Source organism: Carassius auratus, unplaced genomic scaffold (assembly GCF_003368295.1).
Source record: "Carassius auratus strain Wakin unplaced genomic scaffold, ASM336829v1 scaf_tig00216099, whole genome shotgun sequence".
NCBI lineage: Eukaryota > Metazoa > Chordata > Actinopteri > Cypriniformes > Cyprinidae > Carassius > Carassius auratus.
The window spans coordinates 81673-100681 of record NW_020528408.1 but is presented as its reverse complement, the minus strand read 5'-3'; the positions used below and the strand labels follow the sequence as shown (position 1 = coordinate 100681).

The 19009-nt window shown below is 35.6% G+C and overlaps 3 protein-coding genes across 10 annotated transcripts; all 3 read right to left on the bottom strand.

Annotated features, from left to right (window-relative positions):
- Positions 1–293: 293 nt before the first annotated feature.
- Positions 294–5831, bottom strand: LOC113097057 (major histocompatibility complex class I-related gene protein). Of its 2 annotated transcripts, none has more exons than XR_003288762.1 (8): positions 5408–5829; positions 3969–4226; positions 3420–3698; positions 2943–3233; positions 2701–2810; positions 2460–2487; positions 2073–2258; positions 294–521 (listed from the first exon to the last, which is right to left on the bottom strand). XR_003288762.1 is itself a non-coding variant. In XM_026262285.1 (8 exons), exons 1-7 carry the CDS (start codon positions 5454–5456, stop codon positions 2242–2244), a joined length of 1032 nt encoding a protein of 343 aa, XP_026118070.1. In that variant the 5' UTR covers positions 5457–5831; the 3' UTR covers positions 294–521; positions 2208–2241. The 2 variants fall into 2 exon arrangements, 1 of the variants encoding a protein (XP_026118070.1); XM_026262285.1 differs by having other exon boundaries at positions 2208–2258; positions 5408–5831.
- A 396-nt stretch (positions 5832–6227) lies between these two features.
- On the bottom strand, positions 6228–7285 carry LOC113097051 (hereditary hemochromatosis protein homolog). Its single transcript, XM_026262279.1, has 4 exons — positions 6808–7285; positions 6499–6629; positions 6365–6388; positions 6228–6242 (listed from the first exon to the last, which is right to left on the bottom strand). The coding sequence occupies exons 1-4, from the start codon at positions 7076–7078 to the stop codon at positions 6228–6230; spliced, it is 441 nt and encodes a 146-aa protein (XP_026118064.1). The 5' UTR covers positions 7079–7285.
- Positions 7286–9807: 2522 nt separating this feature from the next.
- On the bottom strand, positions 9808–17065 carry LOC113097061 (gastrula zinc finger protein XlCGF26.1-like). Of its 7 annotated transcripts, XR_003288765.1 has the most exons (5): positions 16913–16923; positions 16446–16571; positions 15873–15941; positions 15709–15772; positions 15295–15589 (listed from the first exon to the last, which is right to left on the bottom strand). XR_003288765.1 is itself a non-coding variant. In XM_026262288.1 (3 exons), exons 2-3 carry the CDS (start codon positions 16528–16530, stop codon positions 10161–10163), a joined length of 1827 nt encoding a protein of 608 aa, XP_026118073.1. In that variant the 5' UTR covers positions 16531–16571; positions 16991–17065; the 3' UTR covers positions 9808–10160. The 7 variants fall into 7 exon arrangements, 4 of the variants coding, with proteins under 4 accessions (XP_026118073.1, XP_026118074.1, XP_026118075.1 ...); XR_003288764.1 differs by lacking the exon at positions 16913–16923 and having other exon boundaries at positions 15294–15589; positions 16446–16635; XM_026262288.1 differs by lacking the exons at positions 15295–15589; positions 15709–15772; positions 15873–15941; positions 16913–16923 and adding exons at positions 9808–11902; positions 16991–17065.
- Positions 17066–19009: the final 1944 nt, after the last annotated feature.

Sequence of the window (19009 nt, the reverse complement as noted above, 5' to 3'; positions counted from 1 at the left end):
AAGTCCTGTGCAAGGCATGCTGGAACTAGCAATCTCATGTCCATTTTTTAAGGGCAACAAAACTTATTCACTTACAAACATAAATGGGTTAACTTATCTGTTTAGAAGTTGATCACAATTAAATTAGGATGTCAAAAAATATTAACAAATTGAGTGAACTAGGATTAAGAATTAGGTTTACATCTCTCATGTTTACATGTCTACACATCTCACTGTATCTCAAAACCCCAGTGAACTACAAATCATTAACTTTTCTGTGATGTGCTCTGTTTTAAATAGAAAGTGAAAACAACCAACTTGAGTTTTTTTTATTGAGCAATAAGGGGTGTCACATTACAGTAGAAGTGCCAGGTGTTCATAGTGCACCAACCCCCATGTCAAATGAATGTCTTTCAATGCCCACATAACAGAAGATGTTTCTGATACAAATACAATGCAGTGGCTCAATTACAAATTTATTTATGTAGCTCTACTAATCAGAGTATAGTGCCAGCAATTTCCAAGCGTATCAGTTTGTTTTCCTGAAAAACACACATAATGGCAAAAAAAAAAAAAAAAGTATACCTTAATATATACACACACATACATATATATACAGTACAGACCAAAAGTTTGAACACACCTTCTCATTCAAAGAGGTTTTTTTATTTTCATGATTATGAAAATTGTAGATTCACACTGAAGGCATCAAAACTATGAATTAATACATGTGGAATTTTATACATAACAAAAGTGTTAAACAACTGAAAATATGTCATATTCTAGGTTCTTCAAAGTAGCCACCTTTTGCTTTGATTACTGCTTTGCACACTCTTGGCATTCTCTTGATGAGCTTCAAGAGGTAGTCTCCTGAAATGGTCTGGTATTTTGAATAAATCCCCAACAGTGTCACCAGCAAAGAACCCCCACATCATCACACCGCCTCCTCCATGCTTCACGGTGGGATTCAGGCATGTACTCTAGAGTCCATCCGTTCACCTTTTCAGCGTCGCACAAAGACACAGTGGTTGGAACCAAAGATCTCAAATTTGGACTCATCAGACCAAAGCACAGATTTCCACTGGTCTGATGTCCATTCCTTGTGTTCTTTAGTCCAAACAAGTCTCTTCTGCTTGTTGCCTTTCTTTAGCAGTGGTTTCCTAGCAGATATTATACCATGAAGGTCTAATTCACACAGTCTCCTCTTAACAGTTGTTCTAGAGATGTGTCTGCTGCTAGAACTCTGTGTGCCATTGACCTGGTCTCTAATCTGAGCTGCTGTTAGCCTGCGATTTATGAGGCTGGTGACTCAGATGAACTTATCCTCCGCAGCAGAGGTGACGCTTGGTCTTCCTTTCCTGGGGCGGTTCGCATGTGAGCCAGTTTTGTAGCGCTTGATGGGTTTTGTGACTGCACTTGGGGACACTTTCCAAGTTTTCCAAATTTTTCGGACTGACTGACCTTCATTTCTAGTAATGATTTCAAGTAATGATGGCCACTCTTTTTCCTGTACTTAGCTGCATTTTTCTTGCCAGAATATGAATTCTAACAGTCTATTCAGTAGGACTATCAGCTGTGTATCCACCTGACTTCTGCACAACACAATTGATGGTCCCAACCCCATTTATAAGGCAAGAAATCACACTTATTAAACCTGACAGGGCACACCTGTGAAGTGAAGACCATTTCAGGAGACTACCTCTTGAAGCTCATCAAGAGAATGACAAGAGTGTGCAAAGCAGTAATCAAAGCAAAAGGTGGCTACTTTGAAGAACCTAGAATATGACATATTTTCAGTTGTTTAACACTTTTGTTATGTATATAATTCCACATGTATTAATTCATAGTTTTGATGCCTTCAGTGTGACTTTACAATTTTCATAGTCATGAAAATAAAAAAAACTCTTTGAATGAGAAGGTATGTCCAAACTTTTGGTCTGTACTGATATATATATATATATATATATATATATATATATATATATATATATATATATATATATATATATATATATATATATATATATATATATATACACACACACACACATACACACACACACACACATATATATACATATATAAACTCCTACATAATTGTGGTTCAATCAGCCTTATTTCTTATTTCAGCTTGATGAGCGGTCTCCTTGGTGCAACTTTCCAGTGTCTCATCAGAGACTCCGACATCCACAGGAAACAAGTGAGACTAAATACTGTGTGCATATTACCTCATCAATTTCAGTTCATACAGGCTCATTTCTTTCAAGTTGAATCCCGCACTAAAGTAGAACAAATATAAAGATGTTACTACATAATGTAAAAGATTACACTTAAAAAAACATAAACAGAGATATAAATGCTATAATAATAATTGTATATGTTTTTGACTAAAAAAAACAATGAAAATAAAACAATATTTACATTTTTTATTTCATCACTTACTAAAATAGTAAAAAAATTATATTAATATGTTTACTCACTTGGGGTCCGGATGTAATGAAACTGAACCTAAATGAGAATGAAGAAGGTACACACTTATACCATAATTAAGTTTAGAGCATCGCTAAACTACACTTAAGACCTAGATAGGGTGACCACAGATTAATTTTTCTTTTTTACTTAAGAACCAAGTATTTTCTGTTGCTTCACCAGTTGAAACTTGAACATCAGATAAATTGATCTTTAGTACCTTTCTACTCAACATTTACCAGCAACTCGTACCTTACTCCATATAATGAGTGCAGTTATGATGAGAACTACCACAAACACTAACACCAGCACAATGAAAACTACAGACTGCATAGATGATCCTGGAACAGATTCAGCCACATCTGAAATTGGGGTGACAAAAAAAAAAATAAAAATACAGTCTACAGTCATATAAAGTTAGTTTTTGTTATTAAACCTAATGTCGAATTTAATTTCCAAAGAGGTTTTTTCCTTAATTCTTAGTTTTTATTTACCAAAGATAATGTGCAGTTTGTTGTCCCGACTGAGGTGCTTCATTGTGCAGTTGTATTTATGTTCCTGGCGTAGCTCTTCTTCACTGATCACCAAACTCTTCCTCATCTGGTACGTTCCGTCTCCGTTGGGCAGAATCTGTCCTCCTGTGATCTGATCATCATCCACAGGCTGACCGTCTCTGAACAGGGTCAGGTTAATGTGACGGGGGTAAAAACCAGTGGCCAGACAGCTGATCTGAAGCCCTTGAGAGTCTGAGAGCGTCTTCCTCATGAGTCTGACTCTGGGTTTCACTACAAAGAAGGTTGAGAAGTGTTACTGTTGCTAAGCTGTTGGGTTCATTGCATCAGTCATTAATTTATCATAAGCATGTTTCATATAGTTTTCAGAGTCACATTCTCTGTTAGCACAGCTGTCTGGGTTATATTTTTTTGCTTTTTTCTTAATTATATGTAAGTTGGTAAAGTTGATCCTCTCACCTTTTCTCAGCACGTTGTTCTTCTCCATATTCAGGTACCTTCTCAAAGTTTTAATGCAAATAGGATGATAAACATTTTCATACATAAAGTTTTCATGAACCCGTTTTAATTGGTCCCATGTTATCACCCACGGCATCTTTATCTGGATAGCGTGTTTTCCTACATCAAATATAAACTCCTCCATATTTTGTCCACCAAAAGCATCCCAGTAATGAAGCTGACCTGGTTTATCGCTGGCCAACAGTTCACATCCAACAAGTCTCTGATGAACATGTACACCTTTAAATGAATTTAAAGAAAAAGTTAAGATGTATTGTTCTTCAATGCCATAGTACAATATAAGAAGTGAAATAATAATAAAAGTGTAAAATGTAAAAGCAAAAAAGCTACATGTACTACAGAGTAAAATGACAAAAATTAGGTTATTGATTTTAATGAAAAAAAAAAACTACATATGTCATTTAATATATATATATATATATATATATATATATATATATATATATATATATATATATATATATATATATATATAACTATAGCTCATACCATCTGTGTGATTTTGGTGCTCCTTAAGATAAAAGGCTCGATCTTTCATGTCATAATACATATCACGCAATACAACACCAGCATCACTTTGCTCCTCTTCATAATATTTTGAATCACTGTGAGATCGATAGACAGGTTTCCATGTGGTTGAGTCATAATGTCCTATTTGCACATCATCCAACATCACCACAACACTGAACTCAGGAAATTGTGTTTTTCCAACTATATATGTTGCCAAAGCCATCAGTGAGTGAGAACCTGTGGATACACAAGGACAAGCATATAGTATTAGTACAATGTCAAATTACATCACTACTCTAGATACAAATTTACATTCCTGCAAACCTCTACAGAAAGGGACACAGAGGCCAGAAACCATCAAGTTATTTTCATTTGTTTGGTTAGAAAAGCCAAATGCCGTGGTAAGAAAAAATTGCTTGACTTGTCAAAGGCTGTTTACATGAACTGCAATTCAAATCGACAAGAAGGCATGCAGCTTATATTGAAAACTCAAAAAACGTGTCTCCCTTCTTGGACCATCAAGAGTACCTTTACTGATCCACAGGTTCAGTAGGAGTAGGTCTAAGGTTGATAGGGACAAATAAGGTACCTGCATGGCAACATCAATGTATTTTGGTAATAAAAAATGATCATACACTGACTAAGTTGTTATTAGGTTTTTACTGTTTTATATTGTACTACAATACACTGAAGTGCAAATACTCTCATTAACACTAATTATAAAAAAAGCATCTAAACACTTTTTACACTTAATGGTTGCTATTTGCACTTCGTGTAAATAACATTAATGCAAACAGCTTCTGCAAAAAAAAAACAAAAAAAACTCAAGCATAAAAACAGCTGTAAGATGTTTAGGTAATGGAAGGTCAAATATCCACCTTTCTCTCACATTACAATAAATCTACGTTTTCTAAATAGCATCATATATCTGTAAATTTCTAAAATCACTTTTCTTGTCAGAATTATTATGAGAGCGCAGGACCTTTTATTTTGACAGCGATAGAACCCAGCGCAAGAGCAGACGCACAGTGACAAGCTCACTTTATCCGTCCATCAAGATAGAAGACAGAATAAAGTCAAATAAATAAAGTAAATAAAATGTGTGGTCAATGTTTTACTTCAACGCTAAAATATATTAAAAGTCACAGACTACTAAATAATTTGGCAAAAACTATTCGCATGACCTTACAAATTTTACGAAGTCACAGCTTTTTAGATTAATTTGGCACTAAACAATAACCACTATTTTCCAAAAAGAAACGTTCTCAAAACTAAACTATATTATTCCCCCCAAAAAGTTACAAGCAAAAACCAAGCTAGTATTTACTGCAAGATTTAGTGCAAAAGCATTCAAAAACTGATTAAGTGTCTGTCCTCACCATATGGTTGAAATATACAGGATAGAAGCACTAACATACCTGCGTTAACGACTGGCCAGAATGACAACAAACACACAAGAGTAAGCATTCTCTCAAATAATTAACACCGGTGGCTCGAAAAAAAGTGAGGTGTTCTTTTAAGAGTGTCCGTTATCAACAGTTTGTTGTTGTTCTTCTTCTTCGTTTTTAGCGTGTAACAAGACAGTTACTGCCACCTGTCGGTATGCGTGAAGTGTCATGTCTTCTGTCTCAAATAATTTCACACCAATACCAGGGGGCGTCGCTAATGTGGTGCGAAAGGGTGATGGGCGTATGTTTTTGTCCTCAGCTGGTTGACTTTTAATAGAGATGGTCTGCTATTGTTTTATTTGTGAAGCCAATTATTATGGGTAGATTTTCATTCAGACACTGCATTTTGTTTGATTATCAAAACCAATCTTGTCAACTCTTCTATCAGCCCAAGAGCGCAAACAAAGGCAAGAAGCAGAATTGACGGGAAAAAAAAGCAGAATTTATAGAATAAGAGTCGTCTTAATTTTCATTCTGAATTTGTCTGACCAGCACAATTATAACAAGTGTAATTATAAAAAAGCAAGGGCTATGGAAAATTACTGCCCCACAATGTTATCATATGATGTTAAAAACCTGGAGATGGAAACATTGTTTTATCTCTAACGTGTGATAAAAACACAGCACACAACAAAAGATTCTGATTACTTAAAACCATACACACAAACTTTTAATTTTCGTTGTTATCATAACATAACCCAAATGGCATCCACTAAACAAACGCTAAGATATTTTAGGTTTTGCATGTATTTCTTTTTTTTTTCTTCTTTTTTTTAAATCTAACATAGACTCACTTTTCATTAGGCTGAAATAATAATGATAAAAATATAAGTTACAAGTTGCTGCTGAATGCCTATAACTTGTACATTTTTAATTGTAAATACTTAAAATAAACTATGTACACACATGGAGCAGGAAAGTATTTACTCTGTGATGTCTCAGATCCTCGTCCTGAACAAGAAAATAGACAGTTATGGTAAACGCTACAGAAACACAGAACTGTGTATGTGAATGTTTAAATAGAATTAGATGTAATGAACTGGATTGAACAGATTATTTACCAGCAGTTTGTATCTTCTTCCATATGATGAGAGCAGGATGATGAGAACAGCCAAACACATGAACACCAGCACACTGAAAACTACAGACTGTGCCGTAGATGATCCTGGCTCATATTCAGCCACATCTGAAACTAAGGTAAGATAAATGAAACTGGAGAAAAAATAATAGCCCATATAAAATATATATATATTTTTACCTATTCACAGTAGACATGTTTTAATTCATTTTGATTACTAAATATACTGTTTGATTTGGTTTTAATGTACTCAAAAGCTGCATGACTTGAATGTTTGTTAGTTTTTCATTACCAAATGTAAAGTCCAGTTTGTTGTCCAGACTGAGGTGCTTCATTGTGCAGTTGTATTTATGTTCCTGGCGTAACTCTTCTTCACTGATCACCAAACTCTTCCTCATCTGGTACGTTCCGTCTCCGTTGGGCAGAATCTCTCCTCCTGTGATATGATCATCATCCACAGGCTGACCATCTCTGAACAGGGTCAGGTTAATGTGACGGGGGTAAAAACCAGTGGCCAGACAGCTGATCTGAAGCCCTTGAGAGTAGGTGAGTGTCTTCCTCATGAGTCTGACTCTGGGATTCACTTAAGAGAAGGATATAGAAAAATACAGTTTTACTGTCACACCAAGACACACTACAGCTTTGTGTATAAAGAACAATGTGGTTCTCTCATCTTTTCTCATTAACATTGTTCTTTTTCATTTGCAGGTAATTCTGCAAAACTTTAATGCAGATAGGATGATATACATTTTTATATAAAAATTTCATATGAGCAAACTGTAAATTGTTCCACATTATCCATGTTAATTCAATTTGGAAATTATTTTTCTCCTCGTTGAAAATGAACTCCTCTTTATTTTATTTTTTTTATCAAAAGCATCCCATGTCTGAATTGGACCTTGTTTATCATCATTCAGTAATTCACATCCAGCAAGTCTCTGGTGAACATGTACACCTTTAAAAGGATAAAAACATACCCCACACATCCCAACACTTAGGATATTAAATTTCTAAACTCATTTTTTTTTTTCTCTGACCTATGCTACAGTTTAGTATTGGTATTAATAAACGTGATTTGCATAACCATCCAAATTTATATGCATGTTAATGTTCTCACCGTCCGTGAAATTTAGGTGCTCTTGAAGATAAAATGCTCGACCTTTCATGACGTTGTACATATCACGAAATATTACACCAATCTCACCTTTCTCTGCATCGTAGTGTTTTGAAGCATCATGAAAGAGATGGAAAGCTTGCCGTGTGATCGAATCACAGAACATAACTTGAAGATCATCCAGACCAGCATCACTAAGGCACTGAAGTCTGGAAATGTTGTCTGTCCGGTTATATATATTGCGAAAGCAATCAGGGAGTGGGAACCTTTGGAAAGTATTAATGCATGTTTATTATGGGGTTTCACATGAAACATTTTGTGGTAAACGAGAATAAATTCGGCAAATAAATTTTAGCTTTTTCGTAGTTTCACTTCCGAGAAGGCCTTTTTATTTGGAATAAAACGACAAAATGAAAATAGATGAATGAAACACATCTTACAGCTATATTGTTGCACAAGTTGCAGTATTTTGTAATGAAATGGCTCTAAACGTTTTCTACTTTTAGTAGTTCATATAGCCTATACTATTATAAACGGCAAATGGTTAAAAGCACATCTGTAAAAGCACAAGAACATCTGTAATCTGACTTACATAAAAATGACTGTAGCTATACATAAACTACCACTGTCTGTGTGTGCAGTGTGTGCTTGCTTCCCAAAACCACTAACACTAAGACCGCTGGGGGCACAATTGCCAAAACTCATCTAAAATATTACTGCATTTTTTTTCTTCATTGTTCTCACTTTTGTCATGTTTACAGTTCTCACTAATAGACATAGTCTATTCATTTTTAACCATTGTTTCAAAGTCGTGCAAATTCATGACTGAAATCCCAAGTCTTTTTTATTTTAAACTTGACATTTTCTGATTTGTCAGATTGAGTCCATACATAGCCTACAGTTTAGGTTATTCTGAATATCAAAGAAAAGTAGAAAAGGCAGAACATTGAAAAAAGTACAATATGAATAGTAGCATGCATATGCATAAATAGTAAAAAAAATAAAAAGTACATGAAACATTCTGATGGTAAAAAAAAACACTTAGGCCTTGTTTGGATGGAATGGAAAGCATTAAAAACATCATTCATATATACAGTTTCCTAGCTAGTCAAACAACACTATTTATTGTATCAACATGCATCACACACATAATAACTGGACACGTTTATAGAAATGATGAGAAGACACACAAATAATGTGGGAAATGACTGACTCGACAGTGCAAAATTTGAATTAATATTATAAGCTTGCCACAGTGAATTGGGATAATGCATGAAGACGAATTGGGACACTTGTTTTTAATCACTGAACACATGCAGATACACTTTTGGAAGAGGTCTAGTATCCTTGTTTAATTCAGCCTGAAGGTGGCACTGTAATGTTTACTGACAGGCTATAAATCCACTTGTGCATAAAATGTTATGTGTTTGAATGCTGACTTAAAATGTTAGGAATTCAAGAGAGGAAAATGAAGCCATGAATAGTCAACAAACACAAAACAAACACAACAGAAGAGTTTAGAGGCTATTCATACAAGCACATTTAAATGAAAGGATTTACACTTTCACTAAATCGGTATGCTACTCCACACAGCCCCCTACCTACTCTTAAAGAAGAACTGGTTTACTAGTTGCTAAACTGATGCAGACTACACTAAAGTCAAATGTGAGATTTTAATATATCCATCTCACTAGAAAGCTACTGAAATACATTAACGAGTTAAATGTAGGATTGATTATACTTATACAGTAGAGACCAAAAGCTTGGACACACCTTCTCATTCAGAGTTTTATTTATTTTCATGACTATGAAAATTGTAGAGTCATACTCAAGGCATCAAGGGCTATTTGAGCAAGAAGGAGAGTGATGGGGTGCTGCGCCAGATGACCTGGCCTCCACAGTCACCGGACCTGAACCCAATCGAGATGGTTTAGGGGTGAGCTGGACCGCAGACAGAAGGCAAAAGGGCCAACAAGTGCTAAGCATCTCTCGGGGAACTCCTTCAAGACTGTTGGAAGACCATTTCAGGAGACTACCTCTTGAAGCTCATCAAGAGAATGCCAAGAGTGTGCAAACAGTAATCAAAGCAAAAGGTATTACATATTTAATATTACATATTTTCAGTTGTTTCACACTTTTGTGTTATGTATATAATTCCATATATAATTCCACGTGTTAATTCATAGTTTTGATGCCTTCAGTGTGAATCTACAATTTTCATAGTCATGAAAATAAAGAAAACTCTTTGAATGAGAAGGTGTGTCCAAACTTTTGGTCTGTACTGTGTATAAAGGGTCTATATTTTCAAGTGGATTAATGTTTTGCCCATACAAACAAGTACAACTGCAAAAAAAATAAATAAAAAAATAAAAAAATAAAAGGAAAAAAAAAACCTGGTGATACAGTATCTCCTCCATCCCCACTCATAACCCCACAACAGTATCAGAAATGTCCAGCCATGACACTTTGTAGCTCCAAAACATGACTTAAAACTGATCAAGGGCAGCGACTTTAACACAATTAAGGTGCCATCACGTGACCACCACTTTTATAGTGTCAGGTTTTTCTTCAGCATGGATTTGTTGTTTTCGTTTCAAGTAGGTGGCTTTGGAAATAGGTTTATGGATATGAAATCTCTTGTGCGATCTTAAATTGCACAGCCATTTAAATTTCTTTTTACACAAAGAACACAAATAGGGTCTCTTGTCTGCATGACTTTTCAGGTGTATCTCTAAGTGTGATTGCAAAATAAATGTTTTATTACATTGATCACAATTAAATGGCCTTAGTCCAGAGTGAATGCGCAGATGATTTTTGAAATTGCTTGTTTTTGCAAACTTCTTGCCACATTCAGAACACTGGGATTTCTCTCCAAAATGAGTTTGCAAATGACTTTTCAACTGTCTTAGATAGGCAAAACTCTTCTCACACTGAACACACATGTAAGGCCGGTCTCCAGTGTGAAGCCTCATGTGAGCAGTGAGGTTTCCTTTAAGTGCGAAACTTTTACCACAAGGACAGGAGAACGGCTTTTCTCCAGTGTGAATTCGCATGTGAATCTGAAGTTTAGATTTGCTTTCGCAAATCCTTCCACAGTGATGGCACGTAAAAGGCTTCTCATTGGTGTGAACACTTCTCATGTGACCATTAAGAAGTCCTTTATATCTGAAACTCATTCCACAATGATGGCAGCTGAAGGGCTTTTCTCCAGTGTGCAGCCTCATGTGATAATTAAGGAGACCTTTATGTATGAAACTCTTTCCACACTGAGGGCAAGAGAAAGGCTTTTCTCCTGTGTGAACTTGTATGTGAATCTTAAGGTTTGATTTGCTTTCACAAATCCTTCCACAGTAATGGCACACGAAAGGCTTCTCCTCAGTGTGAATGTATCTTATGTGACGACTAAGTTGTCCTTCAAGAATGAAACTCTTTCCACACTGAAGACAGGTGAAAGGCCTTTCTCCAGTGTGAAGTCTCATGTGGTAATTAAGGGATGTTTCGTGTTTTAGACACTTTCCACACTGATGGCACTTGAAAGGCTTTTCCTCGATGTGACATTTCATATGTGCCTTTAGATTGTTTTTTATTTGGAACCCCTTTCCACATTGCTGGCACTTGAAGGGCTTCTCTCCAGAGTGAATTATCACATGCCTGTTAAGGCGTTCTATGTCTTTGAAACTTTTTCCACACTGATGGCAAATAAAATGGCTCTCTCTTAAGTGAATTTTCTTGTGTAAATTAAGGGTTACTTTATGTATGAAACTTTTTCCACACTGATCGCACTTAAAAGGCCTTTCTCCAGTGTGAATCCTCATGTGATCCTTTAAGGTTTTGCTTCGTATGTAACTCTTTCCACACTGATCACACTTAAAAGGCCTTTCTCCAGTGTGAATCCTCATGTGATCCTTTAAGGTCTTGCTTCTTGTGTAACTCTTTCCACACTGATTACATGTGAAAGGCTTCTCTCCAGTGTGAATTCTCATGTGGTTTTTAAGGCTTCCATTCGTAGTGAAAATGTTCCCACACTGTTGGCAGGTGAAAGGGCTCTGTACATTGTGCATTAACTCATGTTTTTTAAGGCTTTTTTCATAAGTGAAATTCCTGCCACATTGAGGGCAGATGTAACAGTTTTTAAAACTTTTCTTTCGAGATTTGTTTTGAGAGGGCTCCTTTTCAGTCTGCAAGCAATTTTTTTCTCCGTGCTGTTTACCGTATGGATCTTCCTCCTCCGTTTCATACAATTCTTGACTTTCCACTTTCATCACCACCAGGTCTGAGGTGGAAAAAACAAACATACAAGTTAACACTGTTAAATGGCACAAAGTAAATTACATCAAACTGATATTTATTCAGTGTACTGAAGGTTAATTCTCCCATTATCATATTAATAGCAAATAAGCAAGTCTAGATACCTGCAACAGTTATTTTCATGATAATTTAGATTCACTGATTTATAAATGATTTTTGGATTCTAAATAGGGCTTTGCAAAAAATTGAATGCGATTTTCATGCACATCTCACCAGTAAAGACTCTCCTGTAATTAGATGTTTATCTCCAGCACGTGCGTTCGGATCAGGGTTGCCAGGTTTTCACAACAAATCCTGCCCAGTCGCTTCTCAAAACTAGTCCAAAACTAGCCCAATCGCGTTTCCAGGAGGTTCCCCCGATAAAAATTGCTTCCCGGGGTTAAAATATAAGTTTTATTTAGCAGGGTTGCCTTGGTAAATTTTGCATTTTAGGGGCTAAATATCACGTTATTTGACATGAAAAACAACAACAGACTTGGCAACACTGGTTGGCATTTACTATACCGAGCCGTAATTCACTGACAGTCTACACAAAATCGACGTTAAAATCGCAGGCGATTCTTTGTCGATTTTGAAAACGATTTTGTGTTAGTTGTCGGTAGACTACGGCTTTGTGTAATAACTGCCGCTCCACCTGAACCAGTGTTGCCAAGTCAGCGATTGTTTTTCATGTCCGCGGTAGTTTTGGACTAGTTTTAAGAAGTAACTGGGCAGGATTTGTTGTGAAAACGTGGCAACCCTGATCTGAACGCACATGCTGGAGATATACTTCTAATTAAAGGAGCATCTTTACTGATGAGATGCGCATGAAAATCGCATTTGATTTTTTGCACAACCCTAATTCTAAATAAATTGCTATTACTCGAAAGCATAATGTGCTATTATAAAAACCAAATAAGCCTTTTTCATATAAAGCTAACGTGGTCTACAGCATAAATTTAAATATCTCTTGTTCATCATGTATGTAAACCCATATTCCAATGTCTGTGGTGAATTATATGAATCACTCATTGATACTGAATGTATGAACGAATGAGGCATTTACAGGTGCATCTCAATAAATTATAATGTTGTGGAAAAGTTCATTTATTTCAGTAATTCAACTCAAATTGTGAAACTCGTATATTAAATAAATTCAGGGCACACAGACTGAATTATTTAAGCCTTTGGTTCTTTTAATTGTGATGATTTTGGCTCACATTTAATAAAAACTCACCAATTCACTATTTCTACAATTTAGAATATTGTGACATGCCAATCAACTAATCAACTCAAAAAACCTGCAAAGTTTTCCTGAGCCTCCAAAATGGTTTCTCAGTTTGGTTAACTAGACAGTTATCCATAAGACAATAATTGACACCCTTCACAAGGAGGGTAAGGAGGGTGCAAACATTCATTGCCAAAGAAGCTGACTGTTCACAGAGTGCTGTATCCAAGCATGTTAACAGAAAGTTGAGTGGAAGGAAAAGGTGTGGAAGAAAAAGATGAACAACCAAGCGAGAGAACCACAGCCATATGAGGATTGTCAAGCAAAATCGATTTAAGAATTTAATTGAACTTCACAAGGAATGGACTGAAGCTGGGGTCAAGGCATTGAGACGTGTTAAGGAATTTGGTTACAGTTTTCGTATTCCTCTCGTTAAGCCACTCCTGAACCACTCTGACAACGTCAGAGGCGTCTTACCTGGGCTAAGGAGAAGAAGAACTAGACTGTTGCTAAGTGGCCCAAAGTCCTCTTTTCAGATAAGAGCAAGTTTTGTATTTAATTTGGAAACCAAGGTCCTAGAGTCTGGAGGAAGGGTGGAGAAGCTCATAGCCCAAGTTGATTGAAGTCCAGTGTTAAGTTTCCATAGTCTGTGATGATTTGGGGTGCAAAGTCGCTGGTGTTGGTCCATTGTGTTTTTTGAAAACCACAGTCAACCCAACCGTTTATCAAGAAATTCTGGGGCATTTCATGCTTCCTTCTGCTGACCAGCTTTTTGAAGATGATTTCATTTTCCAGCAGGATTTGGCACCTGCCCACACTGCCAAAATCATCATAAGTTGGTTAAATGACCATGGTGTTGGTGTGCTTGACTGGCCAGCAAAATCTCCAGACCTTAACTCCATAGAGAATCTATGGGTTACTGTCAAGAGGAATATGAGAAACAAGAGACCAAAAAATGCAGATGAGCTGAAGGCCACTGTCAAAGAAACCTGGGCTTCCATACCACCTCAGCAGTGCCACAATCTGATCACCTCCATGCCACGATGAATTGAGGCAGTAATTAAAGCTAAAGGAGCCCCTACCAAGTATTGAGTACATATACAGTAAATCAACATACTTTCCAGAAGGCCTACAATTCACTAAAAAAAATTTTTTTTATTGATAATGAATTGGTGGGATTTTGTTAAATGATGGCCAAAATCATCACAATTAAAAGAACCAAACACTTAAACTACTTCAGTCTGTGTGCACTGAATTCATTTAATTCACAATTTGAATTAAATTACTGAAATAAATGAACTTTTCCACAACATTCTAATTTATTGAGATGCACCTGTATATAATGTGTAGCATCCATAGGACAATGGTGCCAGCATGCTCACCACAAACCAGCCACAAGTGGAGAGGAGAGAAAAAATAGAGCCAATTCAATGGATGAGGATTATAAGGAGGCCATGATTGACAAAGGTCAGTGGACGGAATTTGGCTAGGACACCAGGGTTACACACCTACTCTTTTAGGAGTAGTGCCATGGGATTTTAAATGACCACAAAGAGACAGGACCTTGGTTTAACATCTCATCAAAAGGGTGGTGCTTTTTACTGTATAGTGTCCCAGTCACTATACTGGGGTATACAAAAGGGTGAGCACCCCCTGCTGGCCTCACTAACACCTCTTCCAACAGCAACATTGTTTTCCCAGGAGGTCTCCTGTCCAGGTACTGACCAGGCTCAACCCTGCTTAGCTTCAGTGGTCAGCCAGTATTGGGCTGCAGGGTGATATGGCTATGGCCATATTCATTGAGCAGTCTGATTTGAAAGCTGTATTTAGTTGTAACAAACCATTTTGACGTGTAAGGCATACAAGTTAATTCTGCTAAGACAACAAGTGCAATATGACAACACATAACCAGAGCTATGCACTTTTAACCATTTCTTTTTCTTTTTCTAAAGGGCACCAGATTAAGGTTCTGCAGCCATATTTGTCATGAAAACAATTGTAATAAGGTTGAATTCCTTTTAAATTATAGATTTATTAATATTAGTTTTTATTTATTAATATTATGAGTTTTTACCCCTCTATCTATCTCTATCTGAGGCCATTTATACATTGCATCCTCTTATTTAAAAAAAAAACCCCAAACAAACAGCAAGTTATGTAAATTATGTTTTTTATTGACATGGGAAATTATAGCAAAAATGACAATGCTCTAAAAAGTCATTACATGAAAGCATAAAATTACACTTGACATTTAAATGTAAATAAGTAAATTAAATATATTAGAACAAATAGACACACAAGTACAAAGAGAAACACAGGCAAAGTTCCAATTAAATCTTTCTGCAGTTGCCTGTGATGTCTTCACATTCATCAAAATGAATATTTTTGTAAAAATGAGTGGCAGTTGATCTTTGCAGATGATGAGTCTGTGGGGTGTGACAGCATCTGTTGGAGTAGAAATACTAAGTTGACTTTAGAAATCACACAGTTGTTTAAGTAAAAGTTGTTATGCCTAATTATGTCTCACAAACAATATGGACCATAAATTATGTTTTCTCACTTACCAGCTTAGTGGTGAATAGGAGATAAGTATCATCAGCTGAACAGAGCATGACACACTTACATGTGCTGTTAAAAAAATTAAGAAAAAAAAAACAAGGACAGTATACTTAAACAAGTTACAATTTGAAAATGAACATTAATACATTTTGATAAGGATATAAAGTACCTGCTGAGAGTATGTTGACAGTCTTGTTTAGCTGGATGGCTTAACTCCAGATAATCGATAATTTGGTGGCTTTGAAAGATATATATATATTTTTTTTTTTTGAGAGAGATTATTTCTTTTTCTAAACACAATTATTCATTTCAGCATAAAATGGTTCTCCAAGATGATACGTTTCTAAATAAAACTATTAATATTTGTAAAAAACCTTTAAATAACTATCTTTAAGTGCAATAACAAAGAACATTATATGGTCATTTTCCTGTCACCCTTCATGTTAGAAATTCCCCTAAAGAAAATAAAAGTTCAGCCAGCTGTGTACAGTAAACACCTGTAACATCTTGTAAGCAGTAAATCACCTGTAAGCAGCTTATTTAGTAACCCATTTTCACATGCTACACAAATGAAGCTGATGAAGCTGAATGCATTATGAGAATTTAAATGATTGCATCTTCTCTTCTCTCTCTCTCTTTCCTTTTCAAATTTATCATTCATTTTTTAAGGCCAACATTTAAAAAACAAAACAAAAAAACAAAACAAACAAATGATAAACAAACCAATAACTAATAAACCAACCTGTGTCATCCTCTGCATCTTCATTTTTCACTCTAAATGTTTCTGAAATGCTCACGTCTTCAATCTCCTCTTTAATAGATGCCATCTTGAGAACAGCATAGATTTCAGATGTTCTGTTTCTTGTTCCTGTATGTTTGGACATTTTGTATCGGTTAATATGAGGAAAACAATAAACAGAAAGAAATACAAATCCGACTCTAAAATGTTATTTACATAAGAATTAATGCGCTTTACTCAAACAACACTAATAGTGGGCCATTTACGAGATAAAACGACCAGGGTTTGTGTAATGCCTTAGTTCAGTTTTCAGACACAAAAATAGAATAATAAAAAGGGCTGTAATGTAACTGAAAGTCAAGATTTTGAAGATTAAAGGAGAGAACACGGTAGGCTAGTTGCCTGTTAACTGAAAACGTAAATGTAAAGCGTCACACGACAGCTCACATAGTCCATTCATTTAACATTACTTGCAAAATCCACACATCGATTGATCGATTCGTATCGATTTCAACACCTCAAATACTTAGGCGTGATAAAACTCAAACCTTTGTTGAGCCAGAGGAGAGCGGTCCAACCATGTGATGTCACTGACAGATCAAAATAAAAGTCCCGTTTACACGCTGCCTAAAATCATAGACAGTGCATGAAAATGTATACATTAAATAATAATAATAAAAACATACAAATTAAATCTGTCAATGAAATTCAGAGTAAAATTTTAAGTGTATGCTTGGTAAAATACATATATAAAACATGTTGTCCACTAATGTGTTGAAAGATCAGCCTACAGCATCTGAAATGCAAGATGCTGTATAACTGAAAAAAAAAAAAAAAACTTGATGTTTCAGAAACCACGCACCGTTACAGGAACTTTATCAGTAAATTATCTTCATTCTGCGATTCAGGTTTCGTCTAAACTTAAAGTCAATATAACACACGTTCTTATAACATAAAACATTTTTTTCATGCCATGCTTGCAGATCCACTAAGCATTATTCCAGTTTATGGTTAAAAATAAAAAATAAAGTTTACTGTAAATGTCTGCCTTTTTCTGAATGACCAGATGAGTCCACGTATGTCAGCTGTTCTCAATTCCAGTACTCACGCCCCCTGCTCTACACATTTTATTTATCTTATGGCTTCAGACGTTTGTTTGATTCGAATTTAATTAAGTGCCCCTGTAAAAGAAAAAGTGGACATCACATGTTATATTGCCATGATTCCAGTGCAAATCGTACGTAATATGTTCCATTCAAAGTGCTACACCTGAATTTAAATTGTATTTATTTACAGAGGTATATGATGTCACATTTGTCTGTCAACGTCAAGTCAGCACTTACAACCTCTCAGATCTGGCAGTACAAGTTGAAATCCTAGCGCTCGGACTTGCTACTCTTTTTGCAGTATTCCTGTTGCAAAACCATAAACTCACTTATTATGCCCTTGTATATGGAGATTTGAGAGAGCAGAGCCAGGGGCGGGGCTCTGGTGCAAATTAAGACATTTTATTGATCGATGCCCGTCCAATGAACAACGCCAGTCATCGCGACTTGGCAAGAAAGACATTTGTGTTTTATGCATATGTAACAGTTATTTGAAAAACACAGCATTCATTTTGTCCTTCAGGTATTATCTGGTAGACAAATAAATAATGCAATATATTTTATATGTATATCCCACTGTATATCACTCAACTTTTCTTTTCTTTTTTTTTTTGTAAAAATAATTACAAATTTCACTGGGTTAAATTCCTTATTTGCTTGTCAGTAATAAACCTTTTTAAATGCAACTTTTTTTTTATTTATTTATAAAGTCTTTAATAATGTCTAAATGTACATTAAACAGCAAAACCTACAAGATAAGCAGTTGTGACCAGAAATACTGTTCTGAGCAACTAGTCGATCTAAATACATGCATTTATTAAACATCAATAAGGCCATCTAGTGGTTAAACATATTATCTTTCTGGCCAGCAAATTCCTCTAATTTCAAGCGTGCCTCTTTGCACTGGAATTTAAACCTAAATACTACAGTTATTGTAAAATAAATAATAACCATACTAGAAAATTTTATATTTCAAATGGTCATTCATGGATCATAATTATTGCGCATATTATTAGTACTATGGTCTCTTCAAATCAACTAAACATGACTGAGCTAAAATGTAGTACAGTTATTTTAGTGGTTAAAAGTTACACTTAATGTGTTTGTTCACATTTGACTGTCAAGGAAGAGAATGAAAATATAATGCTGTTTCACTCATCAGAGAAAGATGCTATTGTAGTCAGCGTAGTTATCCATGCACAATAAATGTACATTATGTGTTAATATTGTGAAACTGCTGTCTGTCCCGATTAATCCCATTCAAGAATATTGACAGCGTGATTAGTTCAGTATTATTGATAGCTCCATGAACCCCGTGACCGCAAGTTTATTCTGCAATATGCAGTGGGATATACATATACAATGTTGCATTATTTGTCTACCAGATAATACCTGAATGGCAAAATGAATGCAGTGTCTTGAAATCCTGTCAAAACTAAGGAGTGAAAACAGTTCGCAGTG

Excerpts from the sequence above, each read along its gene's own strand:
- LOC113097051 (XM_026262279.1), bottom strand. The coding sequence starts at position 7,078 with ATGAGGAAGACACTCACCTACTCTCAAGGGCTTCAGATCAGCTGTCTG. Across the intron at positions 6,630-6,807 it reads CAAACTGGACTTTACATTTG|TTTCAGATGTGGCTGAATAT; the intron begins GTAATGAAAAAC and ends ATCTTACCTTAG. Across the intron at positions 6,389-6,498 it reads GAAGAAGATACAAACTGCTG|GACGAGGATCTGAGACATCA; the intron begins GTAAATAATCTG and ends TTTCTTGTTCAG.
- LOC113097057 (XM_026262285.1), bottom strand. The coding sequence starts at position 5,456 with ATGCTTACTCTTGTGTGTTTGTTGTCATTCTGGCCAGTCGTTAACGCA. Across the intron at positions 4,227-5,407 it reads CTGGCCAGTCGTTAACGCAG|GTTCTCACTCACTGATGGCT; the intron begins GTATGTTAGTGC and ends GTGTATCCACAG. Across the intron at positions 2,488-2,700 it reads CACTCATTATATGGAGTAAG|GTTCAGTTTCATTACATCCG; the intron begins GTACGAGTTGCT and ends ATTCTCATTTAG.
- LOC113097061 (XM_026262287.1), bottom strand. The coding sequence starts at position 16,587 with ATGTCCAAACATACAGGAACAAGAAACAGAACATCTGAAATCTATGCT. Across the intron at positions 11,903-16,445 it reads AGATGCAGAGGATGACACAG|ACCTGGTGGTGATGAAAGTG; the intron begins GTTGGTTTATTA and ends TTTCCACCTCAG.